This window comes from Phallusia mammillata, chromosome 4, assembly GCF_965637545.1.
Source record: "Phallusia mammillata chromosome 4, kaPhaMamm4.hap1.1, whole genome shotgun sequence".
NCBI lineage: Eukaryota > Metazoa > Chordata > Ascidiacea > Phlebobranchia > Ascidiidae > Phallusia > Phallusia mammillata.
Window position 1 is genome coordinate 20179659 of NC_137255.1, and position 22302 is coordinate 20201960.

Genomic DNA, 22302 nt, shown 5'->3' on the forward strand with positions numbered 1-22302 from the left:
GCTGCACAGGCGAAAACAAAATCATTCGCCCATCACGGTTTCTACCTAATGAAGCGTGACACCATCTGGTGTTTTATTTCTATGAGGCATTTTTGTTTGTTTTCTGCATATTTGTTAAACAACATAAACCCAGCAGCATTGATCAAACAAAATAAACCAAAAACAATCATTTACCCCTTGGTCTGTTTTTATTCTATTCTGGAACTGCAAATAGCCTGTTATCTCGCGAGAGTTTTTGTAAACATCGTTACCAAGTTTATTTGACAGTTCAACGCAAAACGATATTTACAATTCGGTCATCTCAACACTTTTGCGCCGTGGATTCGCGTTTAGTTGCTGAAACAGTCCTCGGGCATAGTTTATAGTACGGGGAATGGCACTGGAGTAGAGCAGCGGACTGATGGCGCTGTTCATTGGCAGAAGAACAATCGCTGCCACGACATAGGCGTCTCCTTGGATAACGACGCCCGAAAAACTGAGGTAAGCCAAAATGTAGATTGGAACCCAGCATAAAAAGTTCGCAGCTGTGAGACGGAACACTTTCCATTGCATGGTAACTAAAACATGAAAATAATTTGTGAGAAGCCGAGATCAAAATATATGCCATTTAACTTTGGTATAGTCGGTCGTTTATAAGGACTTTAAACTCTTGAAACACAATTTAACTGGGTAGTTTTGTTTCTGTTGCACACTTTTAGCTTCATAAATGTGTTTTAGGGATTGACTAGTAACAAAAAGGCTATTGTATTGGACTTATAGGCTACAACCAAGAAGGCAAAAGTCTGAAAACTTTGTGAATAGTCGTGTGTTTCATTGAGTTTCATGTCATGCAATTGGAAGAAAAATGAAGCGATTATGTTATGCAATCACGTTGTGATACTGCCTGGTCAAATTTGTCGGCTTTTGTTGCGCAACCAATTTGAAAGCAAATGTTTGATAAATACTGTACCTGCATCGGCTTTGAAGGTGCCCCCAGCGGAACGCATTACGGTTTTCATGTAGATGGCAAGGTAAAGAGCGGCTATGGCGACAAACGAAAGAAAGTTGAAGTTGGTGACGATGAGAGAGAGAACCCAGTGCGGACTGTTGTGAGCCGGAAACAGGTCGGGAATACAAACGCTATGCGTGCTGTAGTATCTGCACAAAGACCAAAATTGAGTAATAATTAATACCTAGTTTATGATGTTATCTATTTTGGTACAAGTGAGGGTAAAACACAAGCAAAAAAACGTCCATGGAAGCTTAAAAGGGTGACCTTTATAGTAGGCTATGTGTTGCTTTTTTCTACGAACATATGGGAACACCGGAGTCAAAAACACCCCAACCAATTTTAAAATAATGATGTTTAGTTTGAAGTGATCGTATAGTAAATTGCATAGTAAAAAAATAAAAAAAATGTCCAGGACCACCAGTAATAGGACGCTGAGATCATCCTAATAAAAATATAAAATATTTAGCCGCTCAATAAAGGACAGAACTGCTAGGTAGGACTGAACTCGCTGTAATGTTTATGGTGATGGTGCCATAAAAAGTGGTTTAGCCTACCTAAATCAAACTTACGTAAATCTTGCACGAATTTTGAAGTTCTCCGCTCGCCCGGTTAACCTCATATTTATCTTCTGCAATGTTCCCCATTCTGACGCTTTGTAAATCTCGGCATCAATGTTCTTCTGACCGGTGCTGTTTCCCAGCGCGAGAAATGCCGAGTAGCGATAGAGGAACTGTTTGCCAGCAGTTAGATTGGCATTGGCGTGATCCAGGAACGGGTTGTCGTAGATCCAGACCCGGTCAGGCACGGCTCGGCGATAGAGCTGTGTAAGCGGAAGCCAGGCAATCACAATGGAGATGATCCAAATAAGGGCAATGAGAGGCAAGATGAGTTTCAGATGTGGTTGTGTGTTGGCTTTGTACGGCTAGAAACAGAAAGGCAATCTTGTAGTGTTAAAAATTCTGATACACTAAATATAAGGATGTGGTTATGCAATTCTTATCAGGTGGATAATAAAGCATTCTATTCCAACAATTTGTTTTAATATATTTCCTATTTCAAGTGATTTTTCGCTGTTATAGGCTATAGTGTTTCGATCGATCATTTTACAAAGCGCCCGGAAAATGGACCTTAGGTGAATTGACATGCTTTTAAAACATCGATTCTATATGGCCAAATTACATTCTTGGAACACCTTAAAATAGACAAATAACAAACATACTCCCACTAACCTTTAATACGGAATAAAATCTGACAACAGTTAGAAGCAAAAGGGTCTGCACTGAAGTTTCGGTTGACACGACCACCAGAGTGCCCATCCAGGAACACACACTGCTTGATCTCCAGCTGAGTTCTGCTTGGCAATAAACACCTCTCAGTCGTTCGTAGGAGATCCCAAGACAGAGCAAGTAAATCACCATGACCATATTAGCTAGAGTCAGATTCAGCACTAACAGGTGGTTGGCTCGTAACGAGGAGAGGACATCAAGTTTACGTCGCATTTCACTCAATGTGCGTGTTTCTTGCACGAACACGATCTGCAAGAAAACGTTTTTGATATAGTACGTATAGAAACCGGATCACTTGAGATCCAATGCATTTGAAATAGTTCATGATGGAGATTTAAAAACTGTATAAAATGTAGTGCACACAGTGGTGAACTGATTAAGCATTTCGACTTGAAATATATTTCTTTAAAACCGAATTTCAAAACGTGACATAAACATATGACCACCCTCAGTCAGTGTATAATTATATATGCAACTATCTCCATCTTATCGCCAAAAGTGGATGTCCTGTGGACCACGAGTTAAGAACCATACTGCCTTGTATTAATGGTTTATTTTAATTTGAACAAAAGTTCGGTTTGTATTTGCCCAATCACCAGTCACTTAATTGGTTTGCAAAAAACGTCGTAATGTTCTAGCAAAAAACACTTACGATGTTGCCGACTAAAGCAAAGAGTAGAATCATCCAAACCAACACAAACAGGATGGTGTTTCCGACAAGCGCATATCTCGAGTGAAACAGCAATGAGTTGGAGCCATTTTGTTCAAGACACTCGTCACTTCCGTCCGCACAATCTCGTCTCCCATCGTTAATCTAAAGCAACAGAAATTTTTGGGGTTTAACTATTTGCCGTTTTTAAACTGGCGATTTAAACCTAAATTCGAGAATTAAATGATTTAGGGCACAACAAATAACCTGTGTGAAAAGATACGACGAACAATATACAAGTAAAGTTGTATGAGACAAAGAAAGCTGTTGATTAAAATTCTACAATTATTTCTATTTGACATCTGAGTCACATAAGGATGAAAACGAATGGTTCTTCTCAGTCATTTCCCACCAAATTTTTGACACGGAATTATTTTTGACATGCAATTTTTGACACAATTTGCAACAAAATACAATTGTAGTCTGGAAGTGTCATCAAGCGGTAAAATTTTAACGACAACGTTAATTGCGTTTACCAATCTCACAAAATTTTTACAATAGTGACTGTGTGGTGTGTAATTACATCACACTCAGTTGTAAGCAAAGGAGGAAAATATTCCTTGCGCAAAATGCAGGAAAATATGATAAATACGAACCCTGGAGGCTCGAACGTAGGGCGGCGACCCGGATGTACAATAATGTCGACCATCAGTTGTACTACAGTTCAGTTCGTCAGCTCCATTGATACAGTCCACTTTGTAATCGCACCTTCCACACTGTTCAAAAGCCGCCTGCAAAATTACCACCAGGTGTTATACAGAGTTGTAAGCGAGTCCGAATTTCGAGTTCCAACCGGAACGTAATAGCCCGACCCGAACTCGAATCGCTTTTAAGAAGCCCATATATGTCCGAAAGATTGATTGACAGGCTAAATACTTTTACCTAAAAGTCTACAAAAAGTACGGCTGTATAAAGAATATCTAAAAAGAAAACGTACAGAACGAACAAGAATAGACATTGTCTTTAAACAAAACGTAACTTATATTATAGGGCTGTTGGGCATTAAGATAATTTCAGCAACTTGCAACTCAGCTAGTTCATTGCGGACACAGAATGTGGAATCATGGTTGAATCAAGTCCGTTTGCTAATAAAAACTACCCCGAACCCGACCGATTCCCAAATCAGGCCAGACAATTTTAAAGCGTTTTACAATAAATAATATTTCGTTCTCTGACATGCAGTTTGAGACCATTAAACAGCAATTTTTGCAGCGTTAAAATAAGATTTTTAAAAATAGACTAGGACAACAAAATGTTTGGTGATTCAAGACAGGTTTTGGCCTTAAAAGCGCAAGATCGTTTATCCTCACAATGATAATGCCAACATTAATGGCTAACAGAGGGCGTGTTATGCTGCATACAGACGAGTGACGCACTCCTCTTTAGATTTTATAACCGCTTAACATTTTTATGTTATTATTAACATTCGTGTCATGAGCAATATTTTGGTCGCCCAAACTAAGTTAACGCCATATAAACAGACACGTTTCATGTGCCCGATGAGGCATATTTTAAGTCAGGGGTGGGCAACCTTTGTTACTGATAGGGCCAATTATAAATGTCAAAATTGGTTCGCGGGCCGCACATGTGCATAACACCAAGTGATTTTGCTTTGTTTCTTACCAAATATGCTTAACTACAAGTATAATTCGTATTTGATTCTAGCCACATTTTGCCAGATCGCAGAAAACTAGCATCAGGCGCATTAATCAGCTCAAAAATATGTAATAATTGGACTCGTTTGCCAGTACTTTTGAAATCCAAGCGTCTCTGCATGCGGGCCGCACAACCTTTAATGAAGGGCCGCATGCGGCCCGCGGGCCGCAGGTTGCCCACCCCTGTTTTAAGTCATTCCATCACTTATCACTATTGCTATAGCCGGATAAAAACGATTTGGTATTTTGCTTTTCCCTGCTTTGTTATTTGTTCAAAGTAGCCTACTTTTTCTTATGTTGTGGGCAGAATGTACGTGACATACGAAACACTTTGGCCACACATTGTACCCTGTTTTTGTCGATGAGGTTGACCTCACAAACGCTATCTACTGCCATGCGGTCTTGATAATATAGAGTCGATTCTTCGCACATAGTGCAGTCCTGCAAAAGTAAATACAAACATAACGTTTCATGCTTTAAATGAAAGTAATGAGATGTTTCCAATACTTACGGGACATGGGTCCTTAATGGGACAAAGGTCGGGGTTATCTTGTGCAGTGTTGTTGTCCGCTTTAAGAACATACCTTACAAAAATGTTAGCTTTAATTTTTTTTGGGATCGGCTTATACCGTTTTAATTGGGCTAATGTGACGTGAAAGTACGTGAAGTATAAATTATGATGCCATTATAAATACCGTTTTCGTGGCTTATGTCATACATTTGACAACAAAGTTCGCTTCTAAATTTATAACAACGTTATAAAAACTATACGTTCGGAGAAAAATCAACTATCCCATATGCTCTTACAGTATTTTTAATTCAATCACGAAATTAGTTGCGATAAAAAATGATAAAACAAATCGTAGCACAACTTTCCAGAAACGAAATAAAGTGTGTACATTATTTAATGCTTCGTCATGATTAGTTCAGCAAAATGAACTGGATGTATAATAGCTTCAATTTCTGTTTGTTTTTGCAACTTGTGCTTATCGTGTTGACATTAAATTATATGACCTACATTTATAGAGCCCCAAGGAAAATGTAATGTATACGAATGCAAAAAACTGTATAACAGCCTCACCTTGCCGGTATAGCCTTGCAAAATTCTGGCGCATTTCCAGGACAAAAACACTCATCCGATTTATCAGCACAATCCAATACTCCGTCACAAATACTTTGCTTTGGCACAAAGGTTTTGTCGTTGCACACGAAAAAGGCACTGTGTAAAAACAAACTATTTTTGTTATTACCGATTAAAATTACCGATTTGTAGAAGTTTAGAAAGCAAGTGGAGTGAGTAAGTTTCGGTTACAAAAGGAATGTGTGACCAATACATGCACCGAAAGTAGAGTTAGATTTCGGTTCAGAAATAGAAAATCCCAGGATCAGGTCTGCCCGTGGGTTTCACTGTTTTTGCACTGTAGCCGATTTTGCGTTCCGTTAAAAGCATTTTTCCGTCAGGTGAATGCATATTTAATGATTATATAGTTGATCATCGTCAAAAGTACCACCTATAGACCTACTTTATACAACGGCTTTTACCAATCTGAACGTGTACTTACCTAAGATCTTGTTCATCTTCCCCTTTATCACAATCCCACAGTCCGTCCAGAACTAATGCTTGGGGTATGTTGCACAGTCTTCCGTTTCGCACACATTTCAAACCAGGGCCTGAGGCGATTTCACCCTCACTACAGCAACCATCACAGTGTCCATTGCACAGGGTGGCACGCGGGGCACAACAGTTGTTGCTACATCTGTAATGTGTGCTACAACCGACGTCGCATTTATTGATGCCAAACCGAGTGAGAGGGGTTGTGATTTTGCAGAACGCATCTTCTGAAACTCTACACTGAACGACTGTCATGTACCCAAGGTGGAAGCAACTAAAATAAAAAAGTTGTTTAAATATGTTTATGTAACGTCAAACAATGAAAAAGCACGGAGCCAATAAATGATAAGCTGCAGACGGTACACAAGGTCTTATCAGTACAGCTGGTGACAATCGCACAACATAGGTTGGACATGGCTTTTAGGCCTGTTCCTCCCAACAAACTGGAGTGCCGTTTGATGGCTACACTAGCCAATACGGCCGATCTCTCGTCACCAGCTGCATCGATGAGACCTTAGGTCGAAACAGTCGTGCACTTTCTGCAGCTGATATAAAATGGTTCGCTTAGGTTGATGTAGTTTACGTCTACATGGATGCAATGTTTTTAACTTTCGATCTTACCTTAGTTCAACGTTTTCCGGGTTCTGAGTTGTGACATGTTTAGCGGTTATGCCACCGTCGCATAAACTGGCGTTATATCCGAAGTCTGGTGAACACAAACCTGCAAAGTTTAAGTGGTATAACGTGATACGGACGCCACATCAAGCAAATACGTTGCAGTCAGAAGCTAATGTATTTTTTCTAGGCTTATTGAAATGTACTTTTTACCGGCGGGACACTGCTCTTCAATGTAACTTATAAATAGTTTCAACTGTAAAATACTTTTATAACTTGCTTATAATTAGTTCAGTTTTCGATCAACTGGCGTAAAGTTATACAAATACTCGTTTTTTTTATTAACGACTTTAGGGGCAAGTGGTACATGCCCCCTCTTGCCCCTTCGTGTTGGCGCCCATGCGACTTTGTGATTATTTTAAAGTGTTCTGGCACTAAGAATTAGACGATATTAATATGTAACCGGGAAGACAAAGTCTTTGTTTAGCTTATACTTACCAAGATTAATGAACGGAGTTCCAAAAGCAGACGGAAATATACAATTCCAAGACAGAAACAAAACCATCCACGACGCAAGCATCTCGAACGAGGTGTCACAATCAGACAGTCAAAATCCTTCACAAGTGACAAGGAATTCAGCTTTCTAAATTTCTTTCGATGGTTTTGTTACCAACGTGCTCATCACTAACAGCAGCGTGCATCGAAATTAGTTAAGTAACGTTGCGAGCCACAGACAACGCGTCAAATCAGCCACTAACTGTATAAATTGATACGGACATGATATGAATCAATAGCAAAAAATGAGCTTCTAATGTAACAACAAAGCTACTGTTTAATCTAAGGGTTTAAAAGACGAACGAAAGGATGTCGACCAGACTGTAATAGCCGACACGCTAAAATTTCGGTCTTTCTCATGTCAGGCTTGTCATATTGTATTCCTGGAAAATGCCGTACATCATCTGCGGAAACTCTGATCACTTATACGTTTGACGTGGTAAACGCAAGGCCTAAAGCACTATGGTAAAATGCACCGACTTACAGGTTTCGAATTCACTTAATTACTTGACTGACTTTGGTTTCTAGCTAAACGTTTCTGGCTTTGGTTTCTAGCTAAATCGTTTCTACACATTTAAGGCTGAAATTGAGAATGAATGAATGACTAAACTTTCCGGAAGCACACCAATATATTTATAGCTCTTTATTTAGCATCTATTGCACTCAAGAATGTTTCTTTTTTAGTTGATCACCTTCGGTAAAACTGCGAACTTCAGTTTCGTCTTTGTTTTCCAGAATGATATACTTTTTACAATTCCCTAATTAATCTTTGAATTTAACACCCAATAGATACTTTAACCTTGTATACATATTTGTTCTAATTGTTTTGATAATTCTTCGACATACAAGAGCAAAGCGTGTAGCGCAACGTCAACCAACAGTGGAAATCATGTTCGGGAACAGAAAATTTGAACATGCAACGTTGTTTCAACTTTTTACCAGTAGCAACAGCGAGGGAAAAGGTATGGCAGCTAAACTCGATCACATGCAGCTGGCTTTATTGTGAAGTGTCAAATATATGTTCAGAAATATGACTAATTTTTGGCAAAGCGTAGATCGAGCACAAATGAGGGTCGCGTAAGTGGGGTTTCGGTGTTTTCCCTGAAAAGTTGGGACTTTTGCCAGGCACAATCCCCTTCGCCCCCACTCAGACTAGCCGTGATGGAGAAAACACGTGACCCACAACACACTGACGTCACATTTTCCGCTTTGCCTGTAGAAAATATTTAATGAGTTGATTCGTGCAATTTAGTTAAGTATTTTGAAAAAAGTTTAATAGACAAGATAGGGCATTGGTTTATGTTTATAAGAGGAACTTAAAGTAACTAAAAAAAGACCAACATTGTAACTATTTTACAAAGTATATGATTTAATTAAATTTAGTCCAATACTCTCCGGACCAAGCGCCAATAACCATTGTTTTGCCGATCATTTTTAGACTATCGTGACCTCTTATGGCGAAGAAGCAAAAATCCGTTTAAGCTGTTTGTGTGCAAAATAAATCTACCATATCCTTACCCGGTTCGACAACTTGAGTTTTCTTGTCCGAACTCGCAAGCCAAGCGACCTTCCCACTTTCAAAGGTGGTACTTTCAACCTTAACTCTTCCCTCGGTAAAGTGAACTCCCAGAGGCAGTTGGACTCTCCACATTACGACGGAGCGATCGCTATCTCCAGTACGACACAAATACGACTAAATGGGACAGTGTTCCGTGTCAAAAATTGGGGTATTAAGTACTGCTTTACGATCATCAGTTTGTATACGGCGTGCTTAAATTTTCCAATGCACTTTTGCCCTATTTATATTTTATAAGACTGGCTGTATGGTGTTTTTAAAACTGGGCTCCAAGAAAATTTAAACAACTAAAAACTGTAGTTACGTAGTTTCTAAAATCTTTATCGAGTAGGGCAGTAATCTTTTATATTTCTCTACAAATGTCAACAGCAACAAAAAATCTTAAGGCGATTACCATTTTCCAATCCAACTCTTCTTTAAGTTGAATACCCTGCGATATAAAGACCAGTGATTGCCAATCGTATATCGTCTCATCGTTATTAGACGACCTGGTGTACCTAGAAAAAACAGAACGAAATAATATATAAACCTGCATTGATGTACGTTACACAATGTAACTTACTCGTTGGTGTGGGAAAAGTAACGCAATTTAACGATTCCTTTCGTTAATTCTGCTTCCGTTGGTTCGATGGCAGATGACTTCAGAACAGGGGCAGATGATGGCCCAGCTCCGTCCTTGCTGGTTTCACCCCGAGCCAATCTCCAGGCCATTGAGCCCGATGTGCGGCCCCCGTATTCTCCATTCACCCTCTTTTCGGATGACAGCTCCTGCTTTTCCACTTCTAATCGCCTTCGAAGTTCTTTCTACCAACGCATCATTGATTTAGGTTTACTGGTTGCAAAGTAGGTATTTCGGGGGGCTATTGAAGGTGTAATTCCGAATCAAGCCGATCTCCCAGCAAGCGTTCCAATAAGGTAGGACGTAACACTAGAAAAATCTGTGGGGTTCGAACCCACGGCAAGAGCTTTTCCGGGACTCGCCTTTTACCAACTCAGCTACACAAGCTCAGTGGTGAACCCGTCCATAGTCGGATCATAAGCACCGTTGCCTGCCACGTATGCTGCACATGTCAGCTTCGTTATAGGGGATCGCCAGTTATTTCAGGAGATTTGTTTTTTCCGACGCCCGGATTGTATAATTAAACACGCTTGAATATTCAATGCTTTGTGAATTACGCAGTACTGTGCAGCTTACAATTTTTACCGCCATCATCAATGTGCTTTTGTACTTTAATTACATTATTTTGAAGAAAAAAAAAAACGATTATGTAAACCCACATTACATTCCATTATTCCACAATTAGCTCATGCGTAGTAGACTGATTTAAATACAAGGCATCAGTCTCTAGTATTGTTTTTGTTTGGAGCGGTTCGTGGTGTGACTCCATAACGCGTGCTGTGATCATTGACTAGCAGAAACGTTTGTGGTGGCACCAGAAGACAGACGTGTAACATAAAGGTCAACCAAGATCAAAGGGTTAGTGCATTCCAGGTTCGCACAGCAAAACAGTTTTTTTTGCAGCTTGGAAAGTACAAATAATAATTTCACCAACCGAGAACAAAGTTGCCGTTAATGTCGCATAGATAAACGTTCCTGTTCAAAAGTATTTGTTAGGTTACAGTTACTGAGTGCAGCTTTAGCTACCACTCATATTAAACAACTCAAGCTAAGATGAAAATGACATTTATTCGTGGGAGCCGAAACATTCGGGCTAAAGGTGCACATAATAACGTGTTTTTTCATCATAGAGTGATTTTGGATTTAGGCAACGCATTTGCATTGAATTTTGGCCTATATATGTACACAATTACTTGATATTGTAAACCATCCATGTAACTATATATGTATGTGTCAAAACTTGAACCCCTCTTGCAAAATTGTCTAACGGCGCCCATGCATCTATTACTGCATATTGGATTATGTATAAAGCTTTCAATCAGCCTGGCCAGAGTTGTAACTGGGCCCGAATCCGAAAGTAAAGCCCGAACCTGGATCGTTTTGGAGAAGCCCGATTAGGTCCGAAAGTTTGATTGCCAAGCCTATAATAAAGAAGACCTACACAATGGACAATAGTAGACAATAGCTTCAACAAGACGTGTTAGGGCTGTTGGGCAAGCCCAGCAACTAGCTACTCAGCTCGGTAAATTGTATTTAAAAAATTATGGACACAGAACGTGAAGTGAGGCCTGAATTAAGCCTGTTTGTCACAAAAACCAAAGCCCGAACTCGACTCGACTTACAACTCTGGGCCGGGCTATAACTATGATAATTTATATTTACCCGAACATAATTTGTATTTACCAAACGTTGTGGAGGCATCGATGAAACGGCTGACGCGTTCAGCAAATCAATCTGTTCGTCCAACCACTTCCGGTCGAACATTGTCATTTGGCGTTGCGTCACCGACTTTGGATCGGCAGTGTAGCGCATGGTGACGTCAACAACCTGGTTCGCGTTAGCAGCGACCACTAGCGACAGCTTTTTCTTCCATCCCTTCTCGTATACTAGCGGTGTGTCACAGGCGTTTTCGCAAGGATCACAGTGAACCCAGCGGTCCCACTTGTTGATAAATACCTAGAAAACACCAATGGTTAACATTTTCATAACCTTTTTTTGCCCCAATTGTTTGAGTATTAAAGCAATACATTTCAAATATAGAAACAAATGGTATAATTTTAGCCGGTTTTATTAGTAGGAGTCTTTGTTTGCTGTGTTTAAAATCAGCGATTAAGACAAATACCTCAGTCCAAACATGATCAGTCCAATCCATTACATGTCTAGCTTCAAAGTCTAGAGATCTACATATAAGTGTAAAGCAGTTTGCCCATTCTCCACACCGCCCTGGAAAACAAAACATGATAATAAATTCCTGCACTGGTCAAACATAACTGTGCACAATGACCGTTTCACTTTCTGACACACTGAAAAGAAAGCTTACCTTTTCTAGTCTCTAGTAGCTTTTCAGGATGGTTGTATCTCGGAAATCTAAGACTTTTTCCGCACTTTCTACAAACATATGCTTCGACTCTTGAGGCTTGCCATATCATATCTTCATCACTTGGAGATGCCATGCCTGGAAATAACGTTTTTTAGATAGTGATCTTGTTTAAGGGTTTTCCTTGGACCAGTCTTTCTAGCAAAAGTTAACATTTTTTGCGGAGCTTAAAGAAAAAAGTTACCTGTATTTTCCACATTACTGTCATTGTTGCAGTTTGGACATATTGGCTTGTCCATCCATTTGAAAAAGTCTCGCTTAAACCAAGATAAAACCTCAAGTAGGAGAAAGTGTTGAAAATTTGCAGTGTCTACAAAAGGATAACAAAGTCAGAAAAGCAATTAAATAAATACATTCAGAATTGTGATTTTTTCACAAATTTAATTTTGAAGAAATTAATTAATTAAAGTATTTAGCTAGTTTGTCTTTCTATTAGGTTCTACAGCAATGCAGCAAGTTTCCAACTCACCTGGTTTCTGTTTATGGGTCATCTTAGTATGTGCTCGGGCGGTAAGTTTATCGAAAGGTACCAATGCTTTTGCTTTTCTTTGCAAAGATTTATTTTCATAAATAAATGAGTGCTGGAAATGTGAAACAATCCTGCGATTATAAAACATCATACAATATGTTTCAGGAATAAACAAAACTGCAATACAATCTGTACATGTGTAATAATTAATTATGGTAAAACACTATTATTCAGTAAAAAGCCTAAACTGCTAAAAGTGTAGCTGTACATTTAGAACATTAGAAACCTTTGGTATATGTTTTTTTGAGAAGTCATGACTTCTGGACTGACTTTTTTGTTTTGGGTTTCAAAAGCTTCTTGTAATTGTCTCAGAATTTCTCTGAGATCTGCAAGATTGTTTGTCATTGCCAGAGTAAAACGGTCATTATCTTCCTGTAAAAAAATGTGAGCAAAACAAATTTATTGTTGGTTGAACAAGTGCGACAAGTTATTGTAAATGGGTTTTACCTAGCAGCATTACAGTGAGTTCTCAATAATCAAAAAAATGTGAAAACAATAACGAAAACTATTAGCCAACTTGTTGTTTTAGAGCTTACACAGTATCAAAAGAACAAATACCTGAAACCCCATTTCCATTAAACACTGTACAGCTCCATCAAATGGTAAAATTTTCTCTGTGAAAGCTTTACTGTCAATCCGAATTGATCGAAACTTTACTTCAGTAGGTGATCTAAAACAAATGAAATTTTCAACTGCAGAGCACCATTTGCAAAATGCACACACATGTAAAACACAAATTGAATAATACAAACTTTAAAATGTTGCTTGCAATTCGAATAAGTGTTTTAGATCCCATGTTGAAGTCAACATCACTGTTGGTTTTTAAAATTTTGACAGCATCGCTCGACATGCTTTACTTTCCGAAACCGAAACCTATCATGAGTTTATGACCTCTTGACCTGTCTTCAGGACAAAAAGTACCGGTAACGGAACTGTAACGATCGATGTGCATTTTACGCCGTACTGTATTTCCATTTGGGTTTAAAACAAAACTAATACACTTTGTGTTGGTGACCGCAAAATACTCTATAAAAAACTTTTGTTCGGCTGTTTTTAAGTACGTATTAGCAATTTTTTACTTTTGCTTTATGCTAAAATTAAAAACAATTCATCTGGCCACAACAACACAACTACAGTACACACATTGACCGTACCGGTACCCGCAAAAAATTGCGTTTTGAATGTTTTTTTCATGCATGTACGAAACAAATTTCTAGATAGCATATTGCAAGAACACAGTGAATGTTTTTTTGGCAAAAATATGGTCAGTGTTACTGTTATTATTCAAGTTATGATTCAATATATGATGACAATGTGTACTTTTAACTGACGTTTCAAATTCAGTATCTTTTGTTGGGAAATTTAACGCATGACCGGTTTTGCGTAAAATTTTCCTGCAGAGGTTGTTGTTAAACTTGATAAGAAACATGCTTTCCTTATTCGTATTTGGAAACAGTTACATGTGTATGGTCTGTGTATGTAATGTAATGCTTACAAGCACATAATAATAGTTTTATTCTATTCATTTGTGTTATACTTGTTCATCACTTAAAAAGAGTTAAACTGTTGTCTATTGTGGAAACAATTAAACAAATTTGACCTGTATTTTGGCTTTAAGGTGTGTTCCAAGTTGCATCTATTTTGGCATTTTAGTCGACATCAGTCAAATGAGGATAATCCTGATGCACAAGCAATTTTCTCTTTTATTAACAATTGTTTTTTTAGCGTTTATTTTTATCGAATGGCAGATTTCTTCTTTACATAACCAACACACAGGTAAGCAGCATGTCTTTTGGTAAAAGAACAACGAAGTCTGTTCATGTATTTAGGTAAATGCCAATTACATTTAGAGATACGATTACTAAAATTTACTTTTATGGATAAAAATTACTTTTAAGGAAATCATTACTAAATCAGTTGAATTGTCATGTAAACTACTAAGCAGATGTATTTTTGTTTTGCAGGAATAATCACCCCAAAAGACATCCCCGGAAACAAAATTCGTGAAACCACTAATAAAGTATGACTTACTACATATTTTATATTAGAACGCCTCAATTCTATGACACATTTACACTGAAATATGATATGCAACATCTCTTTGTGTACAGTTTTTGCCTGTGGTTCTGTACAATAGAATTCCGAAGAGTGGGAGCACCAGTTTTACAAATCTTGTATATGACTTGTCCAAACAAAATGAAATCTATATTCTTCACATAAACACTACTGGAAACAAATTAACAGTTTCTTTGGCAGATCAGGTACTTATCTTTACAAAGTTTGCATAAAAACATAAAAATGATGCATCACGTTTTTGGTTCTAAACCCAATGAGGTAGAAGTAAATTACTTAATGTCTCAAAACCAGAAGTGTTTACAGCATTAGCAGTGGTGAAAACCTATGCCCTAAACAGCAATTATACTTGTACAGTACAAAGTATCATATTCAAAACAGTCAAAAGAATATTAGATTGTAATGTATGTCTAGTGTTGTCAAAATTTTTGTTATCATTTGTGCATTTATTATGGGTCCCCTTCTTTTTTCTGTCTAACGCTGGCTTGTGAGACACGTTTGGTCAAGAAAGAGTGCTTTGAATTTACTCAAATTAACAGAGATGTTAGTTAATAATCCAAATTTGATCCTCCTGAAGTTTGACCCCATTGACCCAGCGGCCCCCAAAACGTAAATTTTTTAAAACAGCTGTACTGACTAAAGTACAGCATCTCGAGTTTGATGCTTTGTTGTTTGGTGCAATGTAAGGTTTTTTCAAAGAATTTTGTATCTTTTTTTCGGATTCACCCTTTAAACCCCGAAATAATCGGTTTTAGTTTTAGGGCAGAAATACATGTGCAGATATATTTACAAATTTTAACAATTGTCTAAGCAGGGTATTCGTTTAGTATTTAAAATTTTGCCAGTTACCTTCACAACCCATAATATGTGTACGCTATCAGTCAGATATAAGTCCCAAGGGAGACTTGATGAACGTACTTCGGTTTCGTTTATGTCAGGCAAAACGTCGTTCATCACCATAAATATGAAAAAATAAACTTAACTTTTTCGAATGCCGTGATAAATGATCTTTAAATTCTCGTTGTCAGCTTGGCCGCCGCATAACCACGGGTCACTAAAGGTCAACTTGTAGGCATTACAACACAGTTAAGAATTTTTCGTCATAACGTATCTTCTTTATTTTTGACAAATCAATTCAAGAATCAGTACTTAAGTCATGTATTAATTAGGCTGAACGGTATTGTTGAACACTAAGGACTGCATGCTTTTGAAAACAGTGTCAAAAGGTCATTAAACGGTCGTTTTTGCGAAACAAAGTTAAGTGAAAACCGTTCAGCCTAATTTATACATGACTAGCACTGAAGTGAAGATTTTTTGTAATTATATGACAATAATGATGCAAAAAGAATGCGGACAAAAACTTTTAAAGTTAAGTCAAGTTTTATTTGCATAGTCACTTAATTATCATCACAGTTAATGCTTTGTCTAAAAATCTAAAAATAACCGCCACATAGGTTTACCGTAAATCCGCATAAACACGCGTGTGGGGACCCATTCGTTTTTGCTTACAAAAACAATCATTTATGTAGATAAAATTGTGTATAGTCTAGTAAATTGGTAAATATCGTATGAAATGGAAGTATATCAGAAAGCCACTTTTCTAGTTATTTTACAGATTTCTCTTGCTTGGAATATAACACATTGGGATGCAGTGAAGCCTGCTTTTTACCATGGACACTTTTATTACTATTCTTTCAGCAGTTTAGGATTTCAAAACCCTTACTACATAAATATTCTTCGGGAACCACTTGATCGCTTGGTGTCCCATTACTATTTTCTAAGATATGGAGATGATTATAGAAAGGGATTGTCAAGAAAGAAGCAAGGGGACAAAACTGTAAGTCTGTGGTCAATGCTACGCCAAGAATTGTGCTATTTTCCTTGCAAATATTTTTTTTTGTCAAATGTTTTTTTACAGACCTTTGATCAGTGTATTGATAGAGGAGAATATGACTGTCAACCAAAAAAATTATGGCTTCAGATTCCAATGATGTGTGGACAAGCAGCTGAATGCTTGTATGTGTTTTTTCTTCTTGTTTGTGTTGAAATTATTGTAGATTATAGAAGCTGTTTTTGCATTTTTTTATGCCATAACTGACCATAACAAACAATAAGTACATATTTTCAGTGATAAGAAAGATACAAACTGGTCTATTTATGTTGTGCACTACACTAGTTCCAATCAGATACTTTCTGTACAGCTTAATTTACTGCTTTGTTGTATGGCAATTTAGCAGTGTCTGAACACTTGGAACAGAGTCTTGTGAAGCTGTGAAATTGTTTTACTTTCTACAGGAAGATTGGTAGTTCATGGGCACTTGCAGAGGCTAAAAAGAATGTCATCACACAATACACATTAGTTGGTGTAACTGAGCGAATTGACGAGTTTGTTGAAGTCCTTGAAGCTATTCTGCCCAGTATGTTTCGTGGGATGTCTAAAAAATATCGCGAAGGTAAATTTGATTTGTTTTTTTTTTTAAACTATTTTTTTAAGTTATTGAGACAAAGTCCAATGAGCCATTGTATGTTCTAGGCACAAAGTCACATTTGAGAAATACATTACATAAGGAGCCTTTATCAGAGCAGGGCATTGCAAAAATGAAAAACTCCAAGATCTACAAAATGGAGCGTGAGCTCTATGACTTTACAGTGAATCATTTCAACTTTATAAAAAAGCAACTGACCGATACAAATGGTGAACTTGTTTCCAATGGTTTCAGATATGAGAAAGTTTATGGTCCCAAAGGCATGATTATAAAATGAGTCAAAATCTTCTGCTATGGTTATATACACAACTAATAAAACATGACTTGGTGAATGCTTATCGCCGGATTAGTCCAGTAGCAAGATCAACCAATGTTTGTTTCAAGTATTTAAAAATAAACATTGTGACACACATGAAGTATAAAAATGGCTTTTTAACATTTTGTTGACCCTGCTTCTACAAAAGGTGCACTGCATACAATGTATGTTGAATTACGTTTTCTTCTCAGAAAGTGCCAAAGTATCAGTGTTGCTTTTATGAGACTAGAAGGTACTTTCAAAAGCTGGGAGCTTACATAACACTTTTTGATGTTTTATGTTTTATGAAACACCCATATTCTGTAAATTAACCACTTTTGTCGGTTTCGTTTTTTAGTTGTTGCATTTTGTATTCTGATGTAGGTTTTTGTATGTTTAGTATATGGCAACACAAAACAGTAGCAAAACTGTAATACCTTTTTTGTTTCATGGATTTTACGAAATTATTTTTTTTAAGCAGAAGCACTCATTTGCATAAACTTGTAAGCATGTGACAGTACTGCATCCACAAATCGTTTGGTCATTGGTGCAACCACTTTCAATTGTTTCTTTTCTATTCTTACCAGCCATTACACTGTGCACTTTTCCAGCACTACCTTTGGATCATACACTTTTTATTTTATGTGCCTATATTGATCACTAATTAAATGCATATGTGTTCGTGCCGAATTTTACGGTGCTTATCGCTATTTGAAATGTGTGTATGATGCACTTTGTGGTCAGTGGTTTTGAATAGTTCGCGGGTTATTTCTGTTTCATTGAGATAAACCAAAAACCTGGGTTAGTAAAAGCTATTCTGAAACACCCAACAAAAGCGCTAAATGTCTCCATCTTAATCCAGGGAGTCGATCCGGAACTAAATCCGAACCTGCGAACCGGAACGGGCGTTTTCTTTTTCATTACTGCGCACGCGAACTATAGGCTACAATTCTATTCTTAAAAACCCGGACTGGTGTTTAACCCATATTTTATTTGGTCTTCAACCCAATTTGGAACCGAACCAGCATAAATGCAGCTTGTATATCGCCACCATAAAAATATTGTTTACAGAACAACCGACTGAAGATACAGCTATTTGGCGTGTCAAAAATAACGAACTGCATGGTGTCGGTAGAGCACAGTCGAAATTCTGGGGGAGTTTAGTAAGGCCGTGTAGATAATGGGTAAAGTAAAAACAAACGAAAGGGGATGTAAACCGATTAAATCACCAGAACGCGGTTTGGACCCAGTGGCGTAGGCAGCCAAAAATTTTGGGAGGGGCCAAATAATTTGTTGTCTAATACAACTTTTTGCTAACGCTCGGCGTACTGTTACCAAAAACGTGACTTGCCAAACCGTGGTTCGACGTTGATTTATTTCATGTCTGCATAAATAAAAAAGCATGGATTTCGGCTTACAACTTGATGACAAAATTCATTTTTAGTAATTTATATATTCCTTTGATAGTTGAGAAACGAAACCACAATGATGAGGGACGAAACTACACTAAATTAAAGTTTATCAATGTACAACTTTAAAAATTGGGAGGGGCCATGGCCCCTTTGGCCCCTCCCTGGCTACGCTACTGTTTGGACCTGCTGGCCTACGTAGCCTAGGCTACGATGCCATTAACAGAATGAACGACCCTTGTTAATTTGATGAAAAACTATTACCAAACATCAGCTGAATGTTAATTCGATCCAGTCTTTGCCGAATTTAATGTAGCTACCATCTATGAAAGTGTGCACATAGAGTACAACATGCAGGAATTTTACGTTCATTGGATGACTTTCAGAACGAGCGCACAAAGAATATAAATGATCGCTGGTCTGCCTCTGCATAGACGCTTCAGATCATCCCAGTTACGAATTCATGTTCATCTTAACTGATACGGGCCAATCTGGAAATCTCCCATTACACATTACAAAGCTGAAATGTGCAGCATACGAGACAAGACTTTTCTAGATCAGTGGTCATACCGGGTACTGTTTAATTGGGCTCCCTGGCTGAGTTTTTAAATAAACAATTTTACTTTAAAGATACTTAATACTTAGCTAAACTCGAACAATAATCCAAAGTTGTTGAAAATGACAAAATTGTAAAAATGCGCTTAGGCCTAATTTGTACACAAGCTCCTTGTTCAAATAGTCACAAGTCCCATAGAAACAAATAAAGAAGATATTTCTCGTGCGCCATTTGCGTTTGTAATTGTCGTGTTTTTACGCATACTAGATTTTACAAATTCTCTAACTGGAAGCGTTTCTGTGAGATGAAAAATTGCAGAATATTTTTGAAACTTAAACAATATTCCAAATTTAATTTAAAAGTTTGTAACATCACAATTTTTACCGACTGTGACGTAAAAACACGACTTAATAATGATGAGTGTTAGGTTTTTGAAATTATTTGTTTGCGAGTGTACGTAAGATAGGTGTGAACCAATGTGTGATTTGATTTTCAGACGTAGTTTTGTTTAGTGCACAATTTTTCTCATTGAAGTCGTATTTTCTCTGGTAAACTCTTAACGGCTATTTCTTCACTTTTAAAGAAGTATATCAGCATTTCTTTGTACAACCCTGCTGCTGTCACTGCATAAAAATGGTACGTAAGTTTTGCGAATGTTGCAGTTTTTTTAATGCCATAGGCTTATACCTGCCATAGGTAATAATATGTTTGTTTGTCACTTTTTTGCTTTTGTTTTCAGGCAAGAAGCGCAGAAAAGGCTGTGTAAGTATCTTTTTTCCTACTTTGTACGCAAAAAATAATACACACACATTTCTCAAAATAAACACGCATTTAAATCCATTATTGTTTTTAAAAACCATTTTACAAACCTGTCCATAACATTTATAAACAACTTATTATTCAATGAATCAAAAATGTACTTCATGTATGTCAATGTGATGTTTTCGGGTCTGATAGTATCTGAACCATGTCACAAATAATTTGTTTGGTATATTTTTGTTGGTTTGCACACTAAAAACATGTTACACTATTTTCAATTATGCTTTTTTCTATCAATGAACAGAACTGCCCTTGCTCGATTTCGAAAAATGAAACTTGAGGAGGGCAAAGTGGTTGAAAGACGACCATATCTTGCTACACACTGTAACAGTTTGAGAAAATGTGAGAAATGGAGAAGACAAATTATCGGAGAGGTTTCACGAAAAGTGTCACAGATTCAAAATGCTGGTCTCCCTGATTTTCAGTAAGCGAATATTCATTAAAACTCTTCTGGATTGTTGGTTTCCAATTTCATTTTTTTGACATAAAGACTTAGAGATTTAAATGATGAAATTAACAAGCTAATGAGAGAGAAACTACATTGGGAGGAACGAATTATTGAGCTTGGTGGTCCAAATTACAAAAAAATTGGGCCCAAAATGTTGGATCATGATGGCAAAGAGGTACCTGGGAACAGAGGTTACAAGTACGTAAATTGTTGGTACGTTTATTTCCTTTGTTGGTCAATTATTACTTTCCTATAGGTATTTTGGTGCAGCTAAAGACTTGCCTGGGGTTAGAGAGTTATTTCAAAAGGATGGTAAGATATGAAACCTTGATACTAACCCTATTTTAAGTGACTTAGAATGATATAATACTTGTACCTTTTAGCACCTAAAAAAGCTCAGAAAACTAGAGGCCAACTTATGAAATTTATTGATGCTGATTATTATGGATATAGAGATGAGGATGATGGTGTTATTGTTCCTCTTGAACGAGAGCTTGAAGAAACAGGTAAACACACATATTAAATCCTTCTTAGCAAATTGAACAATGTCTTTGTTGGTGTTTTAAGTGGTTGCAGAGGCTGTAAGGGAATGGAAAGAAGCAGAGCCTTTAAAAGAAGAAGAAGATAGTGATATTTACAGCCAAGTTAAAACAGAAACAACCGAAGATGGTGAAGAAATCTTTCAGGTATGAAAAAGTAGTGTTGCTTAACTTAATCAAAGAAACACCGTGCTGTTCTACATTCTATACAGGAAACCTTGGTTAATCTGCACTCATTTAGACCAAAAAAATGCTTGTATCAGGTAAAGATCAAGATTAACCGATGTCAATTAGTTAAAGCCTTATTTCATTACAAATCATCTGTACCTCCAACAGTTCAATTTGGGAAGTTTCCTAATGAAACACCTATTTTACACGTCACACAGCGGTTGTTTGGTTGCCTATTCCGGTTTCTAATTCAAAACAACGAGTTAAGCGACCGGACTTCTCAAGAAAACTCTGGATATGCCTCTCTTTCAAGTGGTAGCCAGACAAATTCTATTATAGATTGATTGTTTTACAGTTTCGCGAAGTTGAGACACAAGAGGGCGCACGGCCGTTCGTGGCCCATGTACCCGTTCCCTCGCAACAGGACGTTGAGGACGCGTTGCTAAGGCGGAAAAAGCGGGAATTGTTGGAGCAGTATGCAAGCGAGGCACTACAAGCACAAAGTGCCGAGGCAAAAACCCTAATGGGTTTGTGACGTTTCTACCCAATCCAGCTGTTTTATACAGCTTGAAAACAGATCCGTGGATTAAGACAAGGGGCAGTGTTAATGTCATGGATGAAAATTACTTTTCGCCAAGTCAAGTCGGCTTTACAGGCAGCCAACACTTTCTATGGCAACAAAGACTATGCGTTCAACCTGCCGAAACCCTCGCACCTTAACACCTTTCCCAATAAATAAATCGCGATATTTGAACACGAATCACCACGATTGAACTGCCGTGGCGACAATTTAGTTAACACTCAAAACTCTGGAGATTTGACCACAAAAGTAAGTCTTCCCAAATCGTGTGAATGTGTGAACATTTTGTTTAGTGTTAGTCAGTCTCAAGGATATCGAACCGAGAGGCGTTGCTGAGAAATGTCCTATTAAAATTCTTTCCAGGCGGTTTGTTAATATGTTGGCAAATTCTGCCTTTCGTAAGTG

General features: G+C 37.6%; 4 protein-coding genes across 4 annotated transcripts; 2 read left to right on the forward strand and 2 right to left on the reverse strand.

Moving 5' to 3' along the window:
- Window positions 1-58: 58 nt before the first annotated feature.
- Window positions 59-7593, reverse strand: LOC145223021 (uncharacterized). Its single transcript, XM_080089305.1, has 12 exons — window positions 7367-7593; window positions 6875-6974; window positions 6204-6527; window positions 5723-5860; window positions 5153-5225; window positions 4990-5082; window positions 3583-3717; window positions 2930-3091; window positions 2221-2526; window positions 1561-1913; window positions 950-1137; window positions 59-557 (listed from the first exon to the last, which is right to left on the reverse strand). Exons 1-12 carry the CDS (start codon window positions 7446-7448, stop codon window positions 286-288), a joined length of 2226 nt encoding a protein of 741 aa, XP_079945431.1. The 5' UTR covers window positions 7449-7593; the 3' UTR covers window positions 59-285.
- A 460-nt stretch (window positions 7594-8053) lies between these two features.
- On the reverse strand, window positions 8054-13541 carry LOC145224795 (peptide-N(4)-(N-acetyl-beta-glucosaminyl)asparagine amidase-like). Its single transcript, XM_080091375.1, has 12 exons — window positions 13277-13541; window positions 13083-13194; window positions 12751-12896; window positions 12465-12595; window positions 12180-12305; window positions 11939-12073; window positions 11741-11841; window positions 11302-11574; window positions 9562-9803; window positions 9394-9496; window positions 8942-9116; window positions 8054-8636 (listed from the first exon to the last, which is right to left on the reverse strand). Exons 1-12 carry the CDS (start codon window positions 13372-13374, stop codon window positions 8458-8460), a joined length of 1821 nt encoding a protein of 606 aa, XP_079947501.1. The 5' UTR covers window positions 13375-13541; the 3' UTR covers window positions 8054-8457.
- Window positions 13542-14042: 501 nt separating this feature from the next.
- On the forward strand, window positions 14043-18088 carry LOC145224677 (heparan sulfate 2-O-sulfotransferase 1-like). Its single transcript, XM_080091226.1, has 7 exons — window positions 14043-14300; window positions 14489-14544; window positions 14636-14785; window positions 16213-16434; window positions 16516-16613; window positions 16893-17050; window positions 17131-18088. The coding sequence occupies exons 1-7, from the start codon at window positions 14192-14194 to the stop codon at window positions 17358-17360; spliced, it is 1023 nt and encodes a 340-aa protein (XP_079947352.1). The 5' UTR covers window positions 14043-14191; the 3' UTR covers window positions 17361-18088.
- Window positions 18089-19825: 1737 nt separating this feature from the next.
- LOC145224170 (pre-mRNA-splicing factor ISY1 homolog) lies at window positions 19826-22272 on the forward strand. The gene is made up of 8 exons (XM_080090609.1): window positions 19826-19979; window positions 20083-20105; window positions 20407-20586; window positions 20653-20808; window positions 20867-20922; window positions 20994-21116; window positions 21178-21296; window positions 21673-22272. The coding sequence occupies exons 1-8, from the start codon at window positions 19977-19979 to the stop codon at window positions 21850-21852; spliced, it is 840 nt and encodes a 279-aa protein (XP_079946735.1). The 5' UTR covers window positions 19826-19976; the 3' UTR covers window positions 21853-22272.
- Window positions 22273-22302: the final 30 nt, after the last annotated feature.

Bases quoted from the DNA above. Each gene is read 5' to 3' on its own strand.
- LOC145224170 (XM_080090609.1), top strand. The intron at 20,809-20,866 runs GTACGTAAATTG...ACTTTCCTATAG, and splicing joins CCTGGGAACAGAGGTTACAA to GTATTTTGGTGCAGCTAAAG. The intron at 20,923-20,993 runs GTAAGATATGAA...TGTACCTTTTAG, and splicing joins AGAGTTATTTCAAAAGGATG to CACCTAAAAAAGCTCAGAAA.
- LOC145224795 (XM_080091375.1), bottom strand. From the start codon at position 13,374: ATGTCGAGCGATGCTGTCAAAATTTTAAAAACCAACAGTGATGTTGAC. The intron at 12,897-13,082 runs GTATTTGTTCTT...ATTTTTTTACAG, and splicing joins TAATGGAAATGGGGTTTCAG to GAAGATAATGACCGTTTTAC. The intron at 9,117-9,393 runs GTAATCGCCTTA...TGTCCCATTTAG, and splicing joins AAGAGTTGGATTGGAAAATG to TCGTATTTGTGTCGTACTGG.
- LOC145223021 (XM_080089305.1), bottom strand. From the start codon at position 7,448: ATGCTTGCGTCGTGGATGGTTTTGTTTCTGTCTTGGAATTGTATATTT. The intron at 3,718-4,989 runs GTACAATGTGTG...GTAATTTTGCAG, and splicing joins ACCTCATCGACAAAAACAGG to GCGGCTTTTGAACAGTGTGG. The intron at 2,527-2,929 runs GTAAGTGTTTTT...GTTTTCTTGCAG, and splicing joins TTGCTTTAGTCGGCAACATC to ATCGTGTTCGTGCAAGAAAC.
- LOC145224677 (XM_080091226.1), top strand. From the start codon at position 14,192: ATGAGGATAATCCTGATGCACAAGCAATTTTCTCTTTTATTAACAATT. The intron at 14,301-14,488 runs GTAAGCAGCATG...TTTGTTTTGCAG, and splicing joins TTTACATAACCAACACACAG to GAATAATCACCCCAAAAGAC. The intron at 16,435-16,515 runs GTAAGTCTGTGG...GTTTTTTTACAG, and splicing joins AGAAGCAAGGGGACAAAACT to ACCTTTGATCAGTGTATTGA.